At 40.8% G+C, this 27,606-nt stretch overlaps 2 protein-coding genes across 7 annotated transcripts; both read left to right on the plus strand.

Annotated features, from left to right (window-relative positions):
* Positions 1-1,573: 1,573 nt before the first annotated feature.
* On the plus strand, positions 1,574-20,604 carry LOC138735460 (stromelysin-1-like). 6 transcript variants are annotated; one of them, XM_069883510.1, is made up of 11 exons: positions 1,610-1,750; positions 1,974-2,268; positions 2,559-2,800; positions 2,888-3,036; positions 4,050-4,175; positions 4,716-4,877; positions 5,012-5,168; positions 6,190-6,323; positions 7,061-7,220; positions 8,529-8,629; positions 14,047-15,423. In XM_069883510.1, the coding sequence occupies exons 3-11, from the start codon at positions 2,628-2,630 to the stop codon at positions 14,250-14,252; spliced, it is 1,368 nt and encodes a 455-aa protein (XP_069739611.1). In that variant the 5' UTR covers positions 1,610-1,750; positions 1,974-2,268; positions 2,559-2,627; the 3' UTR covers positions 14,253-15,423. The 6 variants fall into 6 exon arrangements, with proteins under 6 accessions (XP_069739610.1, XP_069739613.1, XP_069739612.1 ...); XM_069883509.1 differs by lacking the exons at positions 1,974-2,268; positions 14,047-15,423 and adding an exon at positions 20,011-20,604 and having other exon boundaries at positions 1,574-1,750; XM_069883512.1 differs by lacking the exons at positions 1,974-2,268; positions 14,047-15,423 and adding an exon at positions 20,025-20,604 and having other exon boundaries at positions 1,574-1,750.
* Positions 20,605-20,749: 145 nt separating this feature from the next.
* On the plus strand, positions 20,750-27,389 carry LOC138735465 (interstitial collagenase-like). Its single transcript, XM_069883524.1, has 10 exons — positions 20,750-20,910; positions 21,954-22,198; positions 22,740-22,888; positions 22,981-23,106; positions 23,819-23,980; positions 24,349-24,466; positions 25,157-25,290; positions 26,315-26,474; positions 26,772-26,872; positions 27,079-27,389. Exons 1-10 carry the CDS (start codon positions 20,806-20,808, stop codon positions 27,177-27,179), a joined length of 1,401 nt encoding a protein of 466 aa, XP_069739625.1. The 5' UTR covers positions 20,750-20,805; the 3' UTR covers positions 27,180-27,389.
* The last annotated feature ends 217 nt before the right edge of the window (positions 27,390-27,606 follow it).

Here is a 27,606-nt window from a genome sequence, read left to right on the forward strand (position 1 = left end):
AGGCTCTTTTAAAGGTTGAAATAAAGAAAACACAGCAATTTTCACACTCCTTTAAGTCAAACCAAGAGGTTGTCATTATATATTGGTCTACTTTTGGATGAAGTCACCTCAAACGACAGCATCAAAGACCTCTATATTTAAGATATTTTCTTCATAAAGAATGTTCTTGGTGACTGAAAAACGCCTGAGGAGGTGATTGATCTCTTGAGGGCAATGCTGAATAGCACCAAGGAAAGTGAGAAGGAGATTCATGGCTATAGACTGGAGAGGGGCAGACTTAGACTAGACATAAGGAGGAATTTCTTCACCATGAGAGTGGTGAGGCACTGGCATAGGTTGCCCAGGGAAGTCGTGGATTCCCCATCCCTGGAGGTGTTCAAAGCCAGGTTGGATGGGGCCTTGGGCAGCCTGATCTAGTGGGAGGTGTCCCTGCCCATGGCAGGGGGGTTGGAACTGGATGATCTTTAAGGTCCCTTCCAACCCAAATTATTCTATGATTCTATGGTTCTATGATTCTACAACTGACAGAATGGCAAAAGGTTGTATTTAAGAAGGCTGTTAATCAGAGAACTATAAATTTCACCAATAGCTTCCTAGATGGTTTTGACGGCTTCCAATGGCCCTTTCATTAGAAAGATAAGTGAGGGAAATTTCTTGAGTCCTACAGGCTGGAATGTTAGTTCTTTCCTCTAGACTCATAGAGTTACTACACACATAGAGACACTGTGTGGGAAGAGAAAAATGTTGCAAATCTGCGATGGGGCTCTAAGCAGCAGAAGCTATTTCTGCAGAGAGGTATTGTGGGTGTGTAAGCTGCACAGGAGAACTCTGAACCCAGTTTTTAGATTCATCTCACCCACTCAATTAGGGGCACCTAATATAACTATGTGAGCACAATCATGATCAAAAGCTCCCTCAGGGGATCTCTTCCCCTTGACTCAACTGCCTGAGTTCTGAGGGATTCCCTGAGTGTGCCCATCTCATTCCAGGACCAGAAAGGAGACGTCTGTCCTAATGCGAGTACCTCACTTAGGTGTCTGCTCTCAGGGGTGGAATTCACCCTGAGCAGACAACCCTTGCAGAACCCCACCAGCCTTTGCCAGGACCCGTCCCTGTTTCAGCTGCTTAGTTCTAACAGTGCCCTGATTTCTGCTGCAGGTGGCATTTTATTAAGCTCCAAAAGTACATGTTCCTGTATGGACAACCACAAAAAACACCCTGTAAATTTTTATTCTACTTGTAGGCTACAGTCCTGCAACATTCTGTGAATGTTTTTCCCTTCAGGTACTTCAACAACCCATTTGAAATCAATGAGAGCTCTTTGAATGGAAAAAATCGAAGAGATATGCTTTGAGGGGTTTTTGAGAGTAACTAAAAGGTTAATGAGCTTATTAAAAAGAACTACATGTCTATTACCTCCTCATCAATCATATTTCCATATTGCAAGGGTGGAGCCGGATGAAAGACAGCACTAGTACTTTTTATGATAGAATCATTGTTTTGCATGTGTTCTGTAACAAACCAGAAATTGTAAGAATTGGTGATTCGGGGATTAGAAAGCTTTATAAAGCAAATCTACAACATAAAGGTGAAGCAAGCGCATGGCAGACTATAAAGAAGACTTCTCTAACAGCAAGTGAAAATGAGAATGGCGAACCTGCCATTTCTCCTGTTATTATGTGCAGTACTTTCTCGTGCTCTTCCTGCAGGTATGAGGCAGAAGAAAGAAGAAGACATGCAGCTTATCCAGGTAAGGAACGCAAACCTCTGGGGAGGAGAACTTTAGCAACTGTTGAGCATTCATTGCGGTCTCTGGATCTAGAACACAGGAGCCGAGGAGCTGGTTCTGCAAATTCCAGTGGAATGAATAACACGGTTGTGTATTTCTCAAAATAGAGGGGGGGTTGCATTCTGTACCACTATGACAAAGGCTTCTTTAGCCATGACTCATCCTTGTTTTATTTTTTTTGTAGGGAAGAATTAAAACTAAGGATGCATTCACTTTTGTGATGCTTCTACAGATAATTAAACATCTGAGTCAGTCTATGTTTGATTTGTAGTCAGATGGAAATGTGGCTGTGTATGCGATTTCTGGTATCATGAGACATAACTCTTTATAAAATAAGGATATTATTTTGTCTGGATTATTATTCTCAAAAAATGTAGGAAAATGAGATAATACTGCTGACATTCTGTATTCAGTCACGTATTTCAAACAGTTCGTGCACTGCCTTATCTAAAGGACTCTGGGCAACCCTAGAGCACAGGGTAAGTGGAAGGTATATTACCAGAAAATAATCAATTTTTTAGACAAATGTTAATTCTAAAACTATTCTGAGTAAAATGTAAAACAACTACAGTGATCATATAATAAAAACTTCTGTAATTAAGAGAAAAATATTCATACAGGCTTTAACAAACTCCATTAATGGCACTCCCAAGGAACAGAAAGTAAAGTAATAAGGGTAAATGTCTGAGGTGCTATTAGTACATTTTTTTTATGAGTTTCAAAAGTAAGTATAATTGACTGTCCTAAAATGCCTCTTCTTTTTCATTAGAAGTATCTGGAAAATTACTACGGCTTTAAGAAAGATGGGGAATCTTTCATTTGGAAAATTAATAGTTCAATGACCAAGAAAATAAAAGAAATGCAGGAATTCTTTGGTCTGGAGGTGACAGGGAAACTGGATTCTGGCACTTTGCACCTAGTACAGAAACGTCGCTGTGGGTTCCCTGATGTTGCTGGATTCTCCACCTTTGCAGGAGAGCCAAAATGGGCAAAACAAGTTCTGACATACAGGTAATTATAGTGGAATCTTAGTGTAAAGACAGTGTGCTACACAGCATCAGTTGTAAGAACATGACTCCTCTGCCTTTTATTTTAAAGGATATTAAACTATACACCAGACCTACATCCAGCAGATGTCGATGCAGCAATCAAGAAAGCCTTAAATGTTTGGAGCAGTGTGACCCCACTTAAATTCACCAAGAAGAACAGAGGTGATGCAGACATAATGATCTCCTTCGCAGCCAGAGGTAAAACTCTATGTAGCCACTATGAATTACTGCCAACTCACTGCCAGAAATGTGAAGATGATTTCTTCTCTTGGGTTCCATGTGCAAAGTTCAGTAAAAGGTTGAACAAGCAGATAGAAAAACACAGTTCCTACTCAAGATGCTATGGCTAGAGTTCTTGGCTATCTTCATGGAGGGTTTAGAGGCAGATGAGGAGGAAGAGGGAGAAAATAAATGCAATGAATAACAAAATGTAATGAAATAAATGTCATTCACTGATTCTGTGATCCATATACAATGCCCAATGTATGCACAAACAAGAGGATTAGGGCTTGTGGGATATACCCAAGCTCAGAGTGTTATGGAGTGGGTAGCGCTAATTGCACTCCTGGGATTAGTCATGTGCTTTGTGTGAGCTAAATAAGTTCTTGACAGGCTCAAGGCTTATATTTTAGGCATTGCCCTCAGGGCAGACTTACCACAGCCTTCCCTCTTTCATTAACAGTCATGCACACACACACTCTTCTTGTCGGTTCCTTTGTTTCCACCCAAACATCCCCACTCAAAGCTGAGTGTGCAGGCAGCACATGTAACCACTATGTCCTTAAATCCCTTCCTTGAGACAACACTCAAGAGTTTACAGTCTTTCCAGGATCTTACTTCTGCCATCAACACTTGAATTACCAGCCAGGTTCAGGTAACCACCTGGTGGCTGCTGACCCAGAGTTTATGAAAATTTTATCTTATGAGCAAAAAGAAAACATTTTTACACCTAAACCACGTCCTCCTCTTCTTTTGCTGCAGCAGTATTCAAATGTGCACCTATTTCTGGAGGAAACCAAGATTTAACTCCTGATGCATCAGTTCAAATTTTCCTAAGTTTTTTCCTGTGAAAAATAGAGCTGTCAGCAAATCTCTGTGGAAGGGGAACCTAAAAGTTCACAAAATTAATACAACAGAGACCTATGTGCATGGCTGAGATCTGTTAATTCCATAACACCCAGTTAGCTGTGTACGGGACTTGTTTTCCTCAGGTCACAATGATTTCATCCCCTTTGATGGCCCAGGAGGGTCCATTGCTCATGCCTATGCACCCGGCAAGGACTTTGGTGGAGATGCTCACTTCGATGAGGATGAAACCTGGACTAAGAGCACAGAGGGTAGGAAATTAAGTTCTCCAAGTCCTCCCTAAAGCAGGACTTACATGAAATCGAGAGTTCAGTGTCTGTCACCCCTCCTCCTTAATAAGTGATTGAAAATGGAGCTGATTTGAAGGAGCATTGGGCAGCTGGTTTCCGTAGCTACAAAAAGCCTCTGAGCTCTCTAGTTTAAAAAGCTTAGACCCCAGCTGAACTTCTGGCATAGACTGGGAGGGATCTGAGGGACCTGTCAAGACCCCCTCTCCCCACTCTTCCAACTGGCTTGTCCCTCCCTGTACTCTTATCTCACCTGCATTGATCCACTGTCCTTTTCCTACACTGACTTCTGTAGGACCTACAGATTATTTCCTTGTACTTTACTGTAATTTCATCATGTTTCTTTATGACCAGGATTTCATTTCCAACAGAATTTCCCGTAGCAGATTCACTTACTTAGGCAAACAGTTCTGAAAGCTTCTGATTTACCTTATGTCCTTCAATTTTTCAGGATGAGTGAAAAGACACAGTTCTCCTATTATGTGTTTTTGTTGTTGTTTTCAGGTACAAATCTGTTTTATGTTGCTGCCCATGAGTTTGGCCATTCACTGGGGCTTTTCCATTCCAAAGATCCCAATGCTCTGATGTACCCAGTTTATAGGAAATTTGACCCTTCAGTATTCCTTCTTCATCAGGATGATATTAATGGCATTCAGCACCTCTATGGTAATTGACAATAATTAATCAAGTAGTTCTTAGAATTTCCAAGATTTTGGAACACCTTACAGTGACATTTTTGTTTAGTGGAGATACCTGAATGAGTTGTCACTTTAATTCCTTCCATAAACTGATTATTTTAGGACCATCTTCTAACACCCACAATGACCAAAGTGAATCTGCTGAGATGAGAGACCCAACTGAGGCAGGAGAGCCTGCACTGCCAAACACTTGTAGCCCTGATTTAACTTTTGATGCTGTCACCAATTTCCGTGGAGAAATAATGTTCTTCAAAGACAAGTAAGTCAGCTTTCTGAAAGTCAAATATCTGGTTAACATTTTAAATTCTGCCCCACAGCATGGAGAAATGACTTCACTCAGAATATCAGCCACTCTAGGTAGGAAGGTGAGACAGGGGATCAGGATACAAGGTGGGAGGCAAAAGAAAGAAGATGGTAGAGAAAAGAAGAGAGATGAATATAAGGAGGATGATCAGCTTTGAAACAGGGAATGCTATGAACAGGATGGGGAAAAGATGGCTCCTCTTAAAACACAGACTGTTTTCGCTCTATGCTGTAAATAAATTCCAAGGGTTTGGCATGTGAGAGAGTTCATCTTTGGCAAAAGGTAACACCAGCCCTGGGACACTTGACACCTTCATTGCTGTCCCTGCTTTGAGACAGCTGAGGGTTTACAAGTCCTGATACGATACCTGCTTGAAAAACTCCTGCAGTGGTCATTTAATATAATCAAAAAGGAAAAGACACCTGATTCAGTGCTGAACTCAGACATCCAGGGCATGACAACCAAAAGACTTGAGGAGAAGGGATAAAAGACCTGATTCCCCTCCTTTCATGCGGTAGGGCTGCGATTCCCCTGCTTCAGACCCTCCTCAAAATCAACATGAAAATGAGGTTTGACCTCAGAATCTGCAGTCCACAGAGCCAGGTTATTTTGCAGGATCCTCATTCATACTGACCATTTCTCTAAGCTGATGTTGGTAACCCCAGGGTGGAGCTTCATTCCCAAAATCTTACCCCATACCAGTCATGTGCATCAGGACTCTCTGCTCCCTTTCTGTGTAAGAGAAAATAAAAACTGTTTTGGCAAAACAGTTCATCTGACCTATTTTTCATGCCTACATCAAGATCAGAGGAATCCCACCATGGAAGTAACTTTCTTTCTGTGGACATCACAGGGAGCTTAGGGTGACTAATTCAGGGCACATGGCTGGGTTTAGTCCAATAAATCCTGCCCAAGTTGCCATGATGTGGTTTCGAATGTCTGATTTTATATAAAATCTGTTCTATATTTATGTAAGGCATTTTTGGTGCAAGCATCCCACAGTCAGAACAGCTGATCTTCATTTAATATCTTCATTCTGGCTACAGCTGCCATCTGGTGTTGATGCTGCATATGAAATTCCTGAAAACGATGAAACTGTCATTTTTAAAGGTAAAGTGTTGTCTTTTTCTTTTCCTGTGTTGTCTTTCCAAGTAGCCTCGAGTATTTGTGTCTGGTTTAAAGAAAACTTAAATTCTTTCTGTAGGATTCCTCAAGCTTTCATTTAGTCCAATGAAGTGGTATATTTCAATCTTTTTAATTTAAAAATGATAACACATGCTCCTTCCTAGCTTGTGGTAAACTAATATAGAATCATAGAATCATAGAATCATGCAATAGTTTGGGTTGGAAGGGGCCTTAAAGATCATCCAGTTCCAGCCCCCCTGCCATGGGCAGGGACACCTCCCATTAGATCAGGCTGATCAAGGCCCCATCCAACCTGGCTTTGAACACCTCCAGGGATGGGGAATCCACAACTTCCCTGGGCAACCTGTGCCAGTGCCTCACCACCCTCACTGTGAAGAAATTCCTCCTTATGTCTAGTCTAAATCTGACCCTTTCCAGTTTATACCCATTGCCCCCAGTCCTATCACTACAAGACTTTGTAATTGGTCCCTCCTCAGCTTTCTTGTAGACCCTTCAGGTACTAAGTATGAAAGAAGGCTGAAATTTCAAGTCTGGTAAAATGTGGTGCAAAGAACTTTTCTTGCACTCTTCTTGGTCTCTAGAAACTTTCAAGTAACCAATATTTTCTCTCTGCATTCTTCCATTAAAAGATTAACTTTCATGGATGTGTCATTCTCAGAAGAAGATTCCAATAACATGTTTTCATCTACTTTTCTTCATAGGGAATGAATTCTGGGTTGTGAGAGGAGATACCATACTTCCTGGATACCCCAAAAAGATCTACACCTTGGGCTTTTCAAAGGATGTTACCAAGATTGATGCTGTTTTTTATAATCGAAATGAGGGGAAAATATATTACTTCATAGGGGATAAATTTTTGAGGTAATATTTCCTGTGCTACCTTCCTAAATAGGAGCAAACAAAATCACATGATCAATATCCTGTCATGATTTAGGATGCATTAGTCACACACTTTGGGTGATTTCTTTCAGAGTCACAACTGGCTATGGAAAAATATTTGAGAGGGAGGTGGAACGGTGCTTTTAGCTTTCCTTCTAATGAATTTAATTATTTAATAATTCCCTTCATGATCTATTTATTATCATTTTACTTCACTAGGAAATAAAACATCCTACATCTCCACAAATCAGCCCAGGAAATCAGTCAGAATCTTATTATTCATATCAAAAACACTTTTGTTAGGAAAGAAGGCGTATCCCACCTTTTTTCCAGTTTCTGAGGGACAGTTACATGAAGTTATAAATGTTACAGGTTGTTGAGAAATGCCGTCTACTGCAAAGAATTATCAGCTGTGCATGGTTATTATTTCCTCTTTTCAATCCAATATCTCCTGCTGAGGTTTGTGTTAAAGAACATACATTTCTAACCACTGAAGGAGGTTCTCCCATAACAGGTGCAATAGGTAACCTGAACTTCTCTAGATGAATGACACAACTTATCTCTATCACTACTTCAGTGTCCAAGTCATTGTACATACAGAGATCATCGCGGATTATTTATTCAGCCACATATTCAGAGTTTAAGCAGAAGATGAGACTTCCACGTTTTAGTTCAATCTCTCACAGCTTGAAGGGCTTCAGCTGAGTATTTTGTCTGATCATTAAACCTTTAAATATCAAAAGGAAAGTGCTTTCAAGTGCATTTTTATCCCAGCTCTAATAGAGAAACAGTATTTAGCTAAAAAAGTAACTTAAGTAACATAAAACCATAAAAATGTTACTTAAATAAATAAAATACCTTTAAATAACTTATGAAAAAAAGCCTGATGAACTTTTTTCCTGATACACATTTCTTACAGAGAGAGAACATGAAAGCAATCTTTTTATAATCTTACAAATCTAATTTATGTTTCAGATAAGATTATCCGCACACACACATACCCTTAGGTACAGTCACTTAAGAAAAACAGCAGTTTTATGACGATGGTTGAAATATTAGGTGTTCTTAGGCGGATCTTGAGCTGATGTAAACATAAGTATTTCTTCCAGTGCAGCTAATAGAGTAATATTTATGGCATATGATGTCTAGCTCAGTGCTACCTAAATGATACTGAAAGTCTTCAGTGAACTTAATTACCCGTTGGTAGTTGGAAGGTAATGAGGTGAGTTGAATTAGTTAGGAGTTATTTGCAGTTTTCATTGACACCAGATTGTTTATCACTTTTCTCAGTTACGATAAAAGAAGTCAGACTATGGACAGGAAGCTCATATTGATAAGAGATGTATTTCCAGGAATTAATGGGAAGATTGATGCTGCTTTTCAACACGAAAGTGAGTAACTGTTCTTACTGTATTATATATACATGTTAAATGCTCAGGGTCAAAGGGCTGAGAGGGCTTGGACAGAGACAGGCACTGCTCAGTGCTGCTCGTAGCCCTCAGGATGACCAACAAGACTGTGAAATAGTCACATAACTCTTCCATGCTTCACTTTACACCCCTGAAAAATAATAATGATATGCCTTTGGTTCAAGCTGGAAATCACTTCAAAGCTGGGAAGGCCAGCTTTAAGATAGATTCATCTGCATTCATGTTGATGTGCACCTCACACCATGCAGAGAAACACTCAAGACAGTGATTTCTCAACAATATAAGATTTACCTACTATGAGCAAGGCTACCACAGCCTAGCCCTCTAACATGAAGTGGCACAGCTCTGAGAATAATCATTGGTACCAGCTTCTCCTGCATAAGAGACAATGTGATTTAGACAAGGAGATGCTAGAACAGAGACAAGGTTACATCTAGACGGACAAATGGTACAGCTTCTCAGCTTTTTCCTGCCTCCTTGTCTCCTGATCACCAAAATCCATGCATGTTGATTATTTCCCAGCAAATCTATTGGCTTCCTCAAAAGAGTCTTATACATGGAGCTGTTGGAACGGGTCCAGAGGAGGGCTACAAAGATGATCAGAGGGCTGAAGCATCTCCCATATGAGGACAGGCTGAGAGTGTTGGGCTTGTTCAGCCTGGAGAAAAGAAGGCTCCATGGAGAGCTATGTGGACACAGCTGCCCTGTCTGGATCTCTCCTTTCTTGAACAGTATCCTTTGGCACCCCAGCAAGCTTGTACCCACTCACACCTTGCTGTGCTCTGTGCCAAACTCCAGGCTGTGCAACACCTACTCACAGTGACTAGAAATGCATCCTTCTGGAGGGTTTCAACCCAGTCATTGCATAACAGCAAATATTTTAAGCTGCAGAAACATACTGAATATATTTTTGGTAGGGCCACTTCATAAGACTCATTAAGTATATCACAGAATGTGTGTGGCTGGTTTGCTATGGAAGGTGTCCCCATGCCATTATGCACCATTTTGCAGAGGTTACATCTGGGAGCAGATGCTGCTAGCAGTGTCAGTGCATCCGAAGTGTTTTTAAGATCTTTCTGGATACTGTTACAGCATACTGAGCTTTACACCTCCAATATCATAATTCATCTGTTTGTTTTTTTTTCCCCTAGACTTCTTTTATTTCTTCCTTGGAAGAAAGCAATTTGAGTTCGACCCTGACAGCAAGAGAGTTACCCGACTCCTAAAGACAAACTTCTGGTTTCCATGTTAAAAAAATAAAATCAGTAATAGTATTGGAAAGAATGTAGTGTGGTTGCACTAGGAATACTTTTTCTTTAGTAAATATATAGAATGTATAGGTATTCCAGCATTAGTCAATGAACCTCAGCCCCCATGCAATCTATGTTTTTGTAAAATAACGGTGAGGTATTTAGCATATTGACTCATATATATGCATGTAATTAACATCAGGATTTCTAGATTACCAAATAACATTTCAGGTTTTACTTTTAATACAAAATTGTGTCTTGTTTTACTTTTCCCAACATCTTCTATTCACTCTTCATGCTGCACATCAACCTGCAGAGAGCCCTACCTGCCAGGAGGTCTTGAGGAAGAGCATTTCTGTTCCTAGCACTAGGACTGCTTTCGACCAATTTTAGAGATCTCTAAGTTAAGCAAGCAGGCTAATCAAAGCTACTGATCATAAATAAGAAGAGACAAACAGAAGTTCCAGCAATCCCTTCCAGCCTGAGTCGGAGATAGTAATTTTGCACGTATCCAAAGAGGGAGATCTCATCATGTCAGCGGGCAAACTGCGACAATGCTCAATCACCCTCATAGTAAAAAAATATTTCCTGGTATTTAGAGGGAGGTTTCCGTGTTTCAGTTTGTGCCCATTGCCTCTGATCCTGTCAGTATCGCATTTGTGGAATGAGATATTTCAACACATTTTATAGAACCTTTTTTCTGATGTGTTTTTAAAACCTTCAGAGGCAGGTCTACTCAGGTGGGGGACTCCAGTGTGGATCTAAACACTGAGCAAATGTTGTCTGAATTCTATGAAGGTCCAAACATATTATGGCACTCACAGTCTTGCAACACAAACACTGCTGACACACCCTCCTGTGGAGGTGGCAAACAAGACTTCGCTGACCAGGCAGAACTCAAGTCAAAATGATTGGTTTTAATTACAGCACCTCCAGGAAAGGAAATGAGTAGCTCTGATTGATTGGTCTCTGATACTGCCAAGATCAGGGAAGCAGGTTCAAGTCTTGTAACTTGAATGTTTGTATTGAATTTAGGAGGAAATATTTCAGTGTTGATTGCTCCTTATTATTCACCTCATGCTGTTCTTGTTTTCTAGTTCTGGTTTTCTTCATGTTTCTTGTTTGGCTTTCTGAGTTGTCTCACAATTGCAAGAATTAATCAGTCCATAGTCTCAGGTATAACAGTAAAAACAAACAAAAAAAAAGCATGAAAAGTTTGACTCATAGAATTATAGAATGGTATGGGTTGGAAGGAACCTTAAAGATCATCCAGTTCCAACCCCCTGCCATGGGCAGGGACACCTCCCACCAGACCAGGCTGCTCAAGGCCCCATGCGACCTGGCCCTGAGCATCTCCAGGGATGGGGCAGCCACCACTTCCCTGGGCAACCTGTTCCAGTGCCTCACCACCCTCATTGGGAAGAATTTCTTCCTAATGTCTAATCTGAATCTTCTCTCATCCAATTTAAAGACATTCCCCCTTGTCCTATCACTACATGCCCTTGTAAAAAGTCCCTCCCTCACACTTTTTAGATGTTTAGTTCCTTAAGGAAGTTTGGGTGGTTTTCTTCAATTGTCCCTTCTGCTGATTCTCTTAATTTTCTGTGCCCCCCATAGCACTGACATTGTGGTAAACTACACTAGACCATGTTATTTTAAATGAGATCACCTTTTCCAGCTCTGATCTGTCCAACTTTTTGTCTGAAATTTTCTCCTTCAGATGGGATTATAGTTGTTGAAGTGGAGCTGGTTGTCCTACACCTTTCATGATTGTTTTGTAGTTTTCTGGCCCCCAAATACTTATCTGACTAGTTCTTCCTTGGTTTTGATGATTTCTAATTAGTCAGAACTCTTTCCTTCTTTATTTCACTAACTGCACACACAGAAGATCATACTAATTGCTGAATATGAAGCCTTGGATCTGTAGAAGTAGAGCTTAACTGACTGTGGCACTATCTGTCTTAATATAATTTAGCTAGTTTAGTGATGGATGTTGGTATCTTTATTTTTTTTTGCTTCACCAGTCTTGTTTTGAAAATCTGTGGCAATACTGACAAGTCAACTTCATCATTTGAGTGAAAGCAGGGTTTTGAACAGAAGATTGTTGACCTATCTTCAATATCATATTCTTTTCTGAGATACAGTCTGCGTCTTGGATTCTGAGTTGATATACCTTTGTCTGTGGTACACTCAGTCCAAGCATTTCAGTTATGGTTTTCTCAGTCTTCTATAGACATGAGATCTTTCCACGCTGTAGCAAATTTCTAGCACGTTTGCATGGAAAACTGGATGAAGACAAAAGACTTTTCACAAGGAATGGCCTTATCTCGTGCCTCTTTCTCTTCTATAATTCAGATGACAAAACAAGATTTAGTGTTCTTCAATGCTTTATTTACAACAGCCTCATTTCTTGTGATTTCTCTCATCTTGCCTTGGAGGACATTTTGCCTGCATGGGAATTTATCTGCTTGACAATGACTCCCTTGTGCGTAAATCAGACACAACACAGGAGGTCCAACAGGGAAGGCCCAGGAAAAAAACAGTTCAGTTTGAATGTTCTTTTTCTTACCATTTACTGGTTTTCTTTGTTTCACACACTCACCCTGCCTGGAAGGCAAATGCCCTTTGATATTGTTCTTGGCATGATTACGTATATATTATCACAATAGGTAGGGCTGTGGTAGTGAACTGAAAAGTCATTGTGCGATGATTTGGACACCCAGAACTAAAAGCTCCTGACAGTTTACCACAAAAGTAAAACAGACAAAGGTAACATACATTCTGGTAGAGAAGAAAATTAAAATGATTTCATTTAACTGCTGTTTGCAGGAAGTTGGTCTTAGAGAAATGTTGACTTGGGTTTAAGGAAACGATGAGGGAAAAGGCCCTTTCACAGTGACAGAAGTAGGAAATTTGTGGGTTCTAAAACACTGAAGGCAACTCAGAACTCCAAGCTGCCATTGACATTCTAGAGAGAAAATAATTAAAAGTTGTCAAGGTGCAGACTTTGTTTCCAGATGATTCCCTGACAGCCTCTGAACTGCCACCTGGCTGGTTTCCAACTAGTCCTTCAATGTTTGCTCCCTGTCAGCAACACAACAGCCCTTGCAGGTTTATGAGTCATGAGCGGTAGATGAGGGGAGACCTCATTGCTCTCTACAGCTACCTGAAAGGAGGTTGTAGAGAGGAGGGAGCTGGCCTCTTCTCCCAAGTGTCAGGGGACAGGACAAGAGGGAATGGCCTTAAGCTCCGCCAGGGGATGTTCGGGCTGGACATTAGGAAAAAAAATTTCACAGAAAGGGTCATTGGGCACTGGCAGAGGCTGCCCAGGGCGGTGGTTGAGTCCCCTTCCCTGGAGGTGTTTAAGGGACGGGTGGATGAAGTGCTGAGGGGCATGGTTTAGTGATTGATAGGAATGGTTGGACTCGATGATGCGGTGGGTCTTTTCCAACCTGCTGATTCTAAGATTCTCTGTCTCAGGGGGTGCTTTATCATAGAATCATAGAATCATAGAATCACCAGGTTGGAAGAGACCCACCGGATCATTGAGTCCAACCATTCCTATCAAACGCTAAACCATGCCCCTCAGTGCTTTGTCCACCCGTGCCTTAAACACCTCCAGGGAAGGTGACTCAACCACCTCCCTGGGCAGCCTGTTCCAGTGCCCAATGACCCTTTCTGTGAAAAATTTTTTCCTAATGTCCAGCCTAAACATCCCCTGGTGGAGCTTGAGGCCATTCCCTCTTGTCCTGTCCCCTGTCACTTGGGAGAAGAGGCCAGCACCCTCCTCTCTACAACGTCCTTTCAGGTAGTCGTAGAGAGCAATGAGGTCTCCCCTCAGCCTCCTCTTCTCCAGGCTAAACAACCCCAGCTCTCTCAGCCGCTCCTCGTAAGGCCTGTTCTCCAGCCCCCTCACCAGCTTTGTTGCTCTTCTCTGGACTCGCTCCAGAGCCTCAACATCCTTCTTGTGGTGAGGGGCCCAGAACTGAACACAGGATTCGAGGAGCGGTCTCACCAGTGCCGAGTACAGAGGGAGTTTTGTTGTTGTCATGCATCCAGCTGGGGGTCTGTGAGCCTGTAGTAACTCCAGTGTGTCCCATATCGTCCAGAGTTTCAGGGCATATGCAGATTTATTTTGCAGATCAGTGCAGAGACATTGCTCTCCTCCTGCCGCCTCTTTCAGTGCAAGTTTTACATCTGCACAGTTGGTGAGACAACTGCCAGGTTTAGAGATAAAGGACGTCAAGGTTGACTCTGCAAGGTGTCCCAGAGCCTGTCTGCCATCACGGAAATCCTTCCCGGCACGCAACAAAGCAGGTTCCCAGCCCAGGTGACAGCTCTGCTTCAAGGACAAAGAATGTGATTTGGCTACCTGTGTGTTTAGGAAACAGGTGCTTGGCATGGAAAGTGGCACTCCTTCCTTGCTCCTTTTACTGAAATCATTGATGATGCCATGTCTCAGACTGTGCAAGTCACCGAGGTGTAACTCGGGCACTGCCCCAGTCTGTGACTTGTCACGTTGAATTGCTTTTTTACAATAAAATAGTCAGGACTGATTCAACACCTGACATCCTGAGCCCTATCAGAGTGGCCTTTGGACTTCAGTGTGGTTTGAACTATACCATTGTACTCCTATAACTGCCCAGCAAAGCACCCTGCTTTGTAAATGGAGTGACTGATCATTCTTCTGGAGCAGAATCAACAGCACTTCTCTAAAGGAAATACTTATCATTGGGTGATGATAAATCATGAGGTTGTGCAAACTTCAGGACATCTGACTTGGAGGGTTGCCTTTGGCTTTTTCATCTCAGTGTTAAAATGTACTTGGCTCATTAAGAGAAAATTCCTAATTAATTCTCTAACTTCATGCAAATGTCTGGCAAGGAGCTGAATATTGCTGCGCCGTGACGTGATTGATATCTTGGACACTTCGGTCTTTGCATGGAAAGTGACATCCTCCAGGGAAAACAGATTGTTTCAGGATAACATTTTCTATTGATTTATTTTTTGACAATAAGTTGGAATCGGATGAAGACATCAGGATATGCAGAAGAGTACAAAATGGACATAAAAGTACTTCCTGCAAGAATGACGAAGGTCCTTTGTAGTGCCACCTGCTACTGAGAAAGCAATTCCAAACATCATTGTGAGAAATTATAACAGTAAACAATTCTTAGAATTATGAAGCACCACTTTTAATTTTAGTAATATTAGAATTACAGAACTACCAATCGAAGTTCCCTTTTTCTACAGTAATTCTGTTGTGAGAGACTTTGATTTAGGGAAATCCCACTGTGATTCACACGGTGAATTTATTTTTTCATTATTTAGTCAGAGGTGTGGGTGGAAGTTTCTCCTTAGGGAGAGAAAGACAAAAGCCACTAGAACATTTTAAAATATTATCCAATCTAACTATTGGAAAAGAGAAAGAGGTTGTAGAGTCAAATGCAAGTTCTAGTTAACCGAGGTACAAAGTAAATAGAAATCATTGAGAAAGAAAATTGTTTGAGAGTTGTCCAAATCTGGTATCCTGACAGAGATGAAGATGCTGCAAGTCCATGTCCCCAGGTCCAGCCAGCAGCGAAGCTGACCGTGTATTCCCAGGAGATACACACACAGATACGTACACACACAGATATGTACACACATACACACAAGGACATAATGGATCTGCCAGAAGCTGAGCTTAGACACCCTATCCATCCAGCAGCCACCCCTGAGGTGTTCCCTGCTATCTCCTGCACACACACACAAATAGGTCCCTCCACTGACCCTCCACACCCTCCCCAGCTACCGGTTTGGGCCGCAGTCCCTCCAGTAGCCAATCCATAGAATGCTGATCTTTCCAGTATCCAGTCCTGCCTCATGGCCACTTTTACACTCAGGTCCCAACCTCTTACACTACTCACTGGCTCTCCCAACTGGTTCTTCAGTAGTGCTCACATGCGTACCAGATTTACATGCATAGAATCATAGAATCACCAGGTTGGAAAAGACCCACAGGATCACTGAGTACAACCATTCCTATCAAACACTAAACCATGCCCCTCAGTGCCTTGTCCACCTGTCCCTTAAACACCTCCAGGGAAGGTGACTCAACCACCTCCCTGGGCAGCCTCTGCCAGTGCCCAATGACCCTTTCTGGGAAATTTTTTTTCCTAATGTCCAGCCTGAACCTCCCCTGGCGGAGCTTGAGGTCATTCCCTCTTGTCCTGTCCCCTGTCACTTGGGAGAAGAGGCCAGCACTCTCCCCTCCACAACCTCCTTTCAGGTAGTTGTAGAGAGCAATGAGGTCTCCCCTCAGCCTCCTCTTCTCCAGGCTAAACACCCCCAGCTCTCTCAGCCGCTCCTCATAAGGCCTGTTCTCCAGCCCCTTCACCAGCGTTGTTGCTCTTCTCTGGACTCGCTCCAGAGCCTCAACATCCTTCTTGTGGTGAGGGGCCCAGAACTGAACACAGGATTCGAGGAGCGGTCTCACCAGTGCTGAGTACAGAGGGAGAATAACCTCCCTGGACCTGCTGGTCACGCCGTTTCTGATCCAAGCCAAGATGCCATTGGCTTTCTTGGCCACCTGGGCACACTGCTGGCTCATAGTCAGTCGCTGTCAACCAACACCCCCAGGTCCTTCTCCTAACCCTGGTCTCTCCAGCCCCCACATCCACCCCAGGGGCTGCCACTGAGACACCTCCCCTACACTCCTGTATACAAGAGAGAGTCCCTGGCCCAGGAAAGTTCTAGAAACGGAGTTTAGTCAGAGGTCAAAACAGCCTGTGCCAGTCAGGTGCAGGTGGAACACAACAGTCCCACAAGCAAAGTGTGGGACTGTGTAGACTGTGAAAATTCTTAAGTATTTTGAGAGGTTTCAGTTACATTTTGGCATGTTTGTGTCTCCTGTTGGGTTTTGAATTTTTTGTCTGAAGGAAAGGGTGAGAAAGGAGGCAGTGGTAATGTGCTAGCTGTTACACCATGGGAAGAGCAGATGGCTGAAACTTCTCCTTCCCTCGTTCAAGACAGATGTGCCAAAGGACACGCAGTAGGAAACCAATGCAGACGGTGAAATGGGACATGACTTTGTAGCCCAAAACCGTGGAAATTCCCAAGACGGAGGAAAGCCACTGCTTCTGCTTCCTCTTCCGGATGCTGTTTAAGGTTTTTCACTCGATGACTGTTCAAGTACATGAACAGCTCCCACATTTAGAGATGGAATACAGAACACTAGTGTTCTAGTTCCACTGGCTGCTTTGGTAAGTTATTTATTTAAAGTTTCCTGGACTACAACCAGACATCCCCTCTTACCCTCTGCCTGACTCAGTGTCCTCTTGGTTACATTAAAATTTGGCCAGAGACCTTTTACAGAAATGTGCAAGGCGACAGAGCCTCCCTGTGAAAGCCACAGCACATGATTTCCTAAAGTTCCCATCTCAGCCGCCAGACCCTTCTGATTAATCCACACTTCTTTGCCTGTAGGTGTCTAAAAATGCTTACGATACCTTCCGAAAATACAATGAAAAAGGATAAAATAGAGTGATGGAGGGAGAGAATGAAGAGTAAAGTCTTTAATTTGTAAGGGGGGAAATTTAGATAAAACATTAGGAAGAAATTCTTCACCCTGAGGGTGGTGAGACCTTGGCACAGGTTGCCCAGGGAATTTGTGGCTGCCCCATCCCTGGAAGTTCTGAAGGCCAAGTTGGATGGGACCTTGGGCAGCCTGGTCTGGTGGGAAGGGGGTTGGAACTGAATGATCTTTGAGGTCCTTTCTAACCCAAACCATTCTATGATTCTATGATTCAATGAAAATGCATAAGGAATTAACTACTCTGTAGGAAATAAAAGTAATAAGAAAGAAACACAAGTATTGAACCACGAACTGTATAAACCAGCCTGCAGAAACAAATGAAGGAGAAATATTTAAAGGGGAAGAACTCTAGTTTAGAAAAAGAGAGAAATTAAGCAACATGTCACAGTGATGTGAGTTGTAGCAAATACTTTGGAAAAGTATCCAATGAACAAAATTCTTTTTATTTGGGTCTGAAAAAATCAAAATGAGTTAAGGATCATCAACAATTAAGTTTCCTTGGACTATGATCTGTGTTCTTGTGAGACCTCATCTGCAGTATTGTGCCCGGTTCTAGAATCCTCAACAGAAGAAGGATATGGAGCTGTTGGAATGGGTCCAGAGGAGGGCTATAGAGATGATCAGAGGGCTGGAGCACCTTCCACACAAGGACAGGCTGAGAGGCTTGGTCTTGTTCAGCCTGCAGGAGAGAAGGCTCCAAGGAGACCTTACAGAGACCTTCCAATACCTGAAGGGGGCCTCCAAGAAAGCTGGGGAGGGACTGTTTACAAAGGCTTGTAGTGATAGGATGAGGGACAATGGGTATAAACCAGAGAGGGGCAAATTTACACTAGGCAAAAAGAGGAATTTCTTCACAATGAGGGTGGTGAGGCACTGGAAGAGGTTGCCCAGGGAAGCTGTGGCTGCCCCATCCCTGGAGGTGTTGAAGGCCAGGTTGGATGGTTTTTCCTCATCATTTGGGAAACAAATCATATTTCCCAGCATAACTAAAATTACCACCCTGTATTGTGCTTCTTCAGAGCAAACCTTGCTCATATATCAGAAAAAAAATATACCTGTACACATTTGCACTTCTCCCTCTCATACTCACATTTACGGTTTCTATTTAAAGTTTTGAAGGAGGCTTTTTATGTCCAACAAGGACAGCAACACCAAAAGCATTCTGAAAGATACCTAACCTGCTCTTGGCAGCTTATAGAGGTAGCAAACACGAAGCTAGTACAGGACATATATTCTGGTGCTTAACTGTTCTTGCAGTTAGAAATGTTTTCTTCAATTTAGGGGTCTACACTGTAGTTCCCCATGTTTCCTGGGTGTTTAAACTTCTCTCATAATTGATAGAGACCTAGCCAATACATTCAGTGAAGTATAGAGAGCAATTCATCTTATCTTAAAGTCCATGTCACATGGTAGTTGAATTACTCCAGAATCCGTTGTCCAAAATGGGAGCTTAAACACCTAAATAACTTGGGGATATCTACACCACAAAACACTTAAAGGTGTTATTACTCATTTGCCTGTATTTAAAATAATAGAATCATAGAATCATTAGGCTGGAAAAGACCCTTGAGATCATCAACTCCAACTGTACCTGTCTACTACTAAATCATGTCCCCAAGCACCTTATCTACTCACTCTCCAAACACCTCCAGGATGGTGACTCAACTACCCTCCTGGATAGGCTGTTCCAGTGCTCAATAACCCTTTTGGTGAAGATATTTTTCCTAATGTCCAACCTAAACTTCCTTTGATGCAGCTTGATGCCATTGTCTCTTGTCCTATCACCTGTCAATGGGGAGAAGAATTCAAAACCCACTTCTCTGCAACCTCCTTTCAGGTAATTATCATAGAATCATAGAATAACCAGGTTGGAAGAGACCCACCGGATCATCGAGTCCGACCATTAGTTGTAGGGAGCAATAAGGTCTCCCCTCAGCCTCCCCTTCTCCAGGCTTAACAACCGCAGGTCCCTCAGCCACTCCTCGTAAGACTTGTTTTCCAGCCCTTTCACCAGTTCTGTCACTCTTCTCTGGACTCGCTCCAGCACCTCAGTGTCCTTCTTACAGTGAGGGGCCCAGTATTCGAGATGTGGCCTCACCAGTGCAGAGTACAGAGGAGAGAAACCTCCCTAGTCCTGCTGGCCACACTGGGTTGTATACAAGCCAAGATGCTGTTGGCTTTTTTGGCCACCTGAGCACACTGTTGAGTTATGTCCACCCACCTGGGGCTGGCTGCTTTGACACAGGAGATATGGAGACCTACATCCTTTCAAGGCAGCGGGATGTCAGATGGGATTCCCTAAAGTATCTCAAAAAGCACAAAGGCACAGGCAGCAGAATCTCAAACTTCGTGTCTAGACTTAATCACTGTTGTTTAAGATCATACTGGAGTCTTGGAGAACAGTCACTGCCTCCCTTTTAGGAACAATCTCACCTATTTAACAGAATTTATCACGGCTCCCCACTGTCTTCCCTTCATGAAACAGTGAACACAAAGTCACAAAATGGTTACTTCAGTCTTCTTTTTCCAGACTCATAAAAATCCCTGTTGAGGTTCATGGAGTTCTTCCAGTCACCCCTTGCCTGAATCTAAACACTCTATTGCAGCTGAGACCTTGTCCACGCTGGCAAGAGTATAAACACTATTTTACTTCCCATACGTATGGTAACCCAGTTTGCACGTTCCAGTAACGTGACTGATTTTTGTTACTGTCAGTCAAAAAACGTTGAATTATTTTAGCACTCGATTTTGCTAGCATCACAAGGTTGTTCTAGATAGAACTTTTAGTTAGCTGATGGCAGCCCTCCTGAAGTCATGAGGCTGCTTATACCTAGGTTGTTCGTTTGTACTGCCTTTTATTTTGTTAGATATAAAACCATATATGTCATAAACATAACATAATGTTATTTCTTACAATGCAATGTGGTATATTATGTTACTGTTATAGGTTATTTCCTATTATTTCTTCAGATTGTCAAGACCTTGTTCCATAAACAGTCTAAATCAGTGATGAAAAAGAAATTACACAATTTAGCTCCATGTTTTGCCTGAAAAGTATTTCCTTATTTATTAAATACACAACAAAGCTGCTTTAAACAGAAGGCTCTGGCAAAATAAGGACACAAATATTAGTTAAACATATTGTGTCACTAGCTGATTATGCAACTGTTATGCATCATTTTTACTAATCAGAGGATGTTATACAGCATGAGTCAGACTGTCACTGATTTACGAATTAGCTATATAAACAGAGCTAAGAATTGTGTTCAATACCTCAAGAGTGAATCTGAGGCAGAGAAACTCAGAGAAGGATGAAGACTCTTTCACTTCTCCTGCTGCTGTGTGTGGCTGTCTCCTCTGCTTTTCCTGTGGCTTCAGAAGCAGAAGATGAAAGAAAAACCCTAGAACTTGTAGAGGTAAATATTTTTTGGTGCATTTCTAGGTGAAAAAGAAAGTAGTCTGAGAGATAACTAGAACTGCAATTATTTTCACTATTATTCACTACTATATGTCACTATATTTCACTATTTTCACTAATTATTTTTCAATATAACTTGAAATTAAAGATACATCATTTTGCATAAATTTCAAAAGAAAGGTTTTCCTATCCATTTCTTTGTGGAAATTATGCAGAACTTATTTATCCAGAAGTCATCTGGATATTGCATAACTTCACTTTTGATGTTGTCCATAAAGCAAGAATTAAACTACAAAGCATGACTTCTAGGAGCAAGGTTGTGTGGCTGTGCAGAAATAGTCAAACACAGCAACAATTTACATTTCAGAATGTGCTTTGAAACTCATGAAATGACTGATCGCATTAACATAAGACAGGATGCTTTCTTGAACCAGACCTGTATTTCAATGTTTTGCTGAATGGATCTTTTATGGAATACTTAGGAAAAAAAGGGACATCTGTAAGAAATACAACAATTACACTATTTATTGAAAACACTATTTATTGAAAACAAAATTATTGAAATTTAGTAGGAAGACTTGAGTTCCTCATACCATATTTCATAGTCAAAAATAAATGCCATGATTTGCCAAGTACTGACTCCCAAGTAGTAGTCACCTGCTTCATTGGGAGTCCTGGCTGCGTGGAGTTTCCCCAAGAATCTCTGTTTCCTTGAATGAGACTAATTATAAGTTTCCTCATAAATTTTGCCATTTGTGTAACTGGGCACCATAAATAATGTGATTTTAATTAATAATAACAAATATTAGATTTTAAAGACATTTCTTCGTGTATTTCATTAGTGAAACAAGAAATTCAGAAAACTATATGAAATTGTAAGTTATATCTTACTTTTCACACCAATTTGTGGAGAAAATAGGCTGTTCTTGCTCCTGATAAACACAGGACATGTCAATAGGGGGATAGTTCAGGATTACTTAGAAAATATAAGTATGACAGTACTGATATTCCACAATGCTTTTTTTTCAAACTCTGGTTCAGAGTTATTTACAGAATTTCTACGATCTTCAAACGGATCAGCATCCTCATTTAAGAACCACGGGTGAAAATCCCCTTGCTGAAAAGCTCAAGGAAATGCAGGCATTCTTTGGACTAGAAGTGACCGGGAAACCCGATCTTGACACTTTGGAGCTGATGAAAAAACCCAGATGTGGTGTACCTGATGTAGGGCAATACGTGTTCACAATTGGGAATCCCAAATGGAAAAAAAATAATCTGACATACAGGTAACCTTTCCTAATCTGGTTCAAAAAAATATAAATCTGAAATAAATGCATTATGCCATTAACTGATTTCTGGAAGTAGACAGGCACTGTAGAAGGTGGTATCTAAAATAAGGTCATTCTTAATTTATTTTCATTCATTAAAGATCTGACTTCTGACTTTTGCACAAGTTATTGTGAAGGGGGTTAAAAGAAAGCTGAGGAGGGACTGTTTACAAAGGCTTCTAGTGATAGGACTAGGGGCAATGGTTTAAAGCAGAGAGGGGAAGATTTAGACTAGTCATAAGGAGGAATTTCTTTACCGTGAGAGTGATGAGGCACTGGCACAGGTTACCCAGAGAAGCTGTGGCTGCCCCATCCCTGAAGGTGTTCAAGGCCAGGTTGGATGGGACCTTGGGCAGCCTGATCTAGCAGGACATGTCCCTGCCCATGGCAGGGGGCTTGGAACTGGATGATCTTTAAGGTTCCTTCCAACCCAAACTATTCTATGATTCTATGATTCTATGATTGGCTTAACAATATATTTTTTATATTTGCTCTGAAGGATTTTGAACTATACCCCAAAGATGAGACGAGCTGATGTCGAAAAAGCAATCCAAAAAGCTCTCAGCGTCTGGAGCAATGTGACACCATTGACATTTGAAAAGGTTGACAACAAAGAGGCAGATATAATGATCTCTTTTGCTTACAGAGGTAACATTGGTATCTTTGCATATTCAATCACCATCTGCAGTCATTGAAATAATTTAGGATTGTAAGTGATTTTTTTCTCCTCTTCATTTTAGACCATTATGACAACTCTCCATTTGATGGCCCCAATGGGCAACTGGCTCATGCTTTCCAGCCTGGTGAAGGTATTGGTGGAGACGTGCACCTTGATGAGGAGGAAGCCTGGTCAAAAGATGGAAGAGGTAAGGACCTGGATCCAGTGATACCTCATCCAGTCTTTGTTCATGTGATTCCTAGTCCATGAATCCATGACAACAGGCAAAAAGTGAACAGAAGTGGCAGAACTTGTCCTTTTAAATTGCTTTGCTCTGGGGTTTTTTTGCCATTTGTAGGAATCAGTTCACAGAAAAGGTATTTCAGTCATAGTGGTTTATAATGACAACCGAGTCAGCACTTAAAATACCTTTTTTTGTTCAAGTGAAACATAAAACCTGGAAACAAAAAGATCTGGTGCTAAACTTCTCAAGTCAAATCTTTTCTTTTTTTTTAATCTGGCACTTTAAAATTTGATGCTAACTAAGCTCTTCAAGTATCACCAAAACTATCATCTCAGTGTTTGTTTTGAGGGTTTTTTTTCTGTTGGATCACTGAACCTCCACTCACCGCTGGCATGATCCTTAAGCTGAGTAGCTTATGTGACAGCAGGAGAAACAGAGTTTGTGTTGAAGACATGGGGACACTAGAGAAAGGATAATGAGACCACATTTAAGGCCAGATATTCTTTGTATATACTCAAATAGCTCTTGGGTTACATTATTTTCAGTTGTAATGTTGATAGCATTACCTATGGCCTGTCTTGTACCTGTAGTGTGTTTTGGGAGGATTCCCTTTTAGTCAACTATGCTGAGTACTGAAACAGATTTTACTTCATTTCTTGTGATTTTTATCCTACAGGCTACAATTTGTTCATTGTTATTGCCCATGAACTTGGCCATTCGCTGGGTCTGTCTCATTCAAATGATCCTGGAGCACTAATGTATCCAACTTACTCCTACACGGACCCCAGCGAATTCCTTCTTCCTCAGGATGACATTGATGGCATTCAAGCTATCTACGGTAAAAAAAAATATTTTTAATATTTCTACTTGGGAGGCTGGTAAACATTAATAAGAATTTATTTGAATTATGCTTTTTCTACCATAATGAGAACTTTACTTGATGCGGAACAATGCATGACAAAAGAAAGAATATTCTTGGAGGCTAACTTCAGTTCTGAAGTCTAGTTTTGCAGAAACAATCATTTTGTAAAAGATAAACACGACTAGTTGTATCGATACTAAAAGTCAGGTTTTAGTGACAGACTCTTAGTTTAAAACCATATGCCTTCTCATTCTCTGTAAAGAGGGTTCTTGGTGTCCTCAGAGATGTTCTGAACTCTCTCTTTATATTTCTCCATGCTAAAATTCAAAATATTCTTCCTACAGGACAGTCTAATACTGCCGTTCAGCCAACAGGACCTGTAACTCCACAACCTTGTGACCCAAATTTAACATTTGATGCTGTTGTTACCCTACGTGGGGAAATAATGTTCTTCAAGGGCAGGTAACAACTGCATGCAATATAAATTCAGTACTTTTTTGAAAGATCTGTAATCCATGAGAGAAAAGTCTCTTTTTGGAATGTTCTACAAAGAGAAGCACTAGAAAATCACCATGTAGTTACACAAATAAGAGTTCAGCCTGGAGAAGAGAAAGCTCTGAGGAGACCTTAAAGTGGCCTTCCAGTACCTGAAGGGGGCTACAAGAAAGCTAGGGAGGGACTTTTTATAAAGGCATGTTGTGAAAAGACTAGGGCCAATAGCTGTAAACTGGAGAGGGGCAAATTTAGACTAGACATAAGGAGGAATTTCTTCACTATTAGGGTTGTGAGGCACTGGAAAAGGTTTCCAAGGAAGTTGTGGCTGCCCCGTCCCTGGAGGTGTTGAAGGCCAGGTTGGAAAGGGCCTTGGGCAGCCTGGTCTAGTGGGAGGTGTCCCTTCCCATGGCCGAGGGTTGGGACAAGATGATCTTTAATGTCCCTTCCTACCCAAGCTTCTATTCATCTCACCTGATTTTTCGCTGAGGTGCTTAAGTTATGAGTGCAGTCAGTCTAGATTTCCCTTAGTGGAAGGGGATATTCACACCCAGGTACTTATCTTCACACTGTTATTCTTCAGGAGCTATAATATTCATTTTGCTCTGATGATAGGATTGGAACTATTTTATTACATATTTGTTTTCTTTTAAAAAACAGATATATGCTGCGCAAACATCCTGCAAGAGCAGAGACAGAGCTCAATTTTATCTCACTGTTCTGGCCAAAGTTACCATCAGGAATACAAGCTGCTTATGAAAACGTTGATAGGGATGAAGTGTTACTTTTTAAAGGTAATAGAACCTGAAATTCTCTTTTTCTGAACAGTTACTCCCTGCTTCTTTGCAAACTTTGGAATGACAGAAGTAAAACTGGTTTTTTAAACAAGATCAGTGAAACAAACAATCTTACAAATCCACAAATAATTAAGCAGAGGACCATAGTTACACCACTGTGAGGGCTCTTCGAAGTTAATAATCCTGAAAACTTGTCCCTCTGTTATAGCTATTCTCTGGAAAGAAATTAAAAAAAAACAAGAAATGAAAATAACTTCAGGTTTAGTTCTCTTTGGGTAACAACTTTTTTTTTCATGCAGAAAAGGTTTTGCTGGATTTAACTGGAAAATCTAGGCATCTGTACACTACTGCCACTGAGAGACTTCTTAGCATTTTGTGCTATTTTGGAAAGAAAAAACAAAAAAAATTGGTGAAAAAGCATACTGTAAGAGGAAAATTGTTCACTAAAAAAACCAGTCATTTTCTTTAAAGGTCTCAAATATGCTTTAAATATCTCAAATAACTTCATTATGTACATATAACAGTACAAGAAATACGACCATATATGATGAATAAGTTTATTTGCATCTAACATTACCAAAGCATTTTGATTAGACATATGCCCTTTTTAACAGTTTAATTTAATGTACATTGTCTAATTTTCAAAACATCATATACCTCTATGATTAAACAGCACATAGCATGAATTTAATAAACCCAATATCCCAATCCAGTATCAGTGGATTTACTCATTAACCTCCTGCCTTCCCCAAGCAGTCACTCGAAAAAAATGTTTTATATTCATTTGAATAAATTTTGGGAAAATATTTTATATTCACTTGAATAAACTCTGGGAAAAGTACTGTTTATACACCTTATGATTCTAATGTTTTCCTCCTAAAATCAAAAGACATTTCCACTGTCTTCATGATGTGGTCCCTAGTGTAAGAATTAGAACCATTTTCTAAAGTAATAAACTGAAAGGAATAATACTGATATCTATATAAATAGCAAAAACAAATGAAATGTGCTTCTTTTTCAGAGGATAAATACTGGGTTCTCAGAGGATATGACATTGCACCTGGCTATCCTAAACCAATCTACCGCCTGGGGTTCCCAAAGACGATTAAAAGAGTTAATGCAGCTTACAGTGATGAAACCACAGGAAAAACATACTTCTTTGTAGCTGACAGATACTGGAGGTAAGATTTAATGTTCATTTAGAAACCATGGACAGGCCAGAAAACCATTAATATATTCCTTGGCAACATTCTCAAGGTCCTTGACAGCCTTGTTTAAAACTTTACCAAAGGCAAGAATTTCGAATCTCAAGGCATTCATAATGCAATAACTTTAATTTATGATAGGAATAATGAAAAAGCTAGTCTTTATAAGAATTCTTAGTAAATGTAGAGTTGCATATGTCTATGAATGTGCTTTGGATTTTCAAAATATTGTCTGCTGCCTCACAAATTTTAATGGTGTTTTTTTGATTTAAGATATGATGAAACCAAAAAATCCATGGACCACGGTTATCCCAGGAAAATTGTCAACGACTTTGGAAAAATTGGCAGAGTTGATGCTGCTTTCCAGAAAGATGGTAAGTAAAACCCTTTAATACGAGTTTACTTTAATATTTGGGCTTCTGTCTATAGAAGCATTTGTTTTCAAAACTTTATTATTAACCTTAACAAGACAGAAATGAAAAATAACAAATATACATGAACTGTTTATGTCGGGGTTTTTTTCCAAGATATTGAGAAGCCATGACTTCTGAAATATAATTCGATTCAATTTTATTTCTAGGCTATGTCTACTTCTTCCATGGAACAACTCAGTTCCAGTATGATCCTCGGGCCAAACGGATTGTAAGACAAATGAAGAGTATCAGCTGGTTTAACTGTTAATTGCAACGTGTTTCCATATGCACACTATATGATTTTATGTGCTGCATTTTGCAGCATTTCATGACTATCAGATCAAAATGGATTTCCACCCAAATTCTGTGGAAGCATAGTCTTAGTAATTATTTATTGTAAAATAAAGACTTTTATATAATTTTTCACAATTTACCCTGCGATGTTAAAGTTTCTTAATAAATTATGTTTGTCATATCATTGTGTCTTTGATGTCTTATTTGCACTAATACTTAAGAGCCAAGTCTATCCAAACACTAAGAAAATGTATTCTGGCATGAAACATCAGAACTTCTCCCCAAAATAAGAGAAAGGAGCAGGCAGCTGCCTCTGAAATCCATCACCGCACTCAAACCCTGGTGAAAATCCTCTGGGTAATCGAGGCAGTTGAGGCTCGTTAGCATCAGTCTACAAATCA

This window comes from Phaenicophaeus curvirostris, chromosome 1, assembly GCF_032191515.1.
Source record: "Phaenicophaeus curvirostris isolate KB17595 chromosome 1, BPBGC_Pcur_1.0, whole genome shotgun sequence".
Taxonomy (NCBI): Eukaryota; Metazoa; Chordata; class Aves; order Cuculiformes; family Cuculidae; genus Phaenicophaeus; species Phaenicophaeus curvirostris.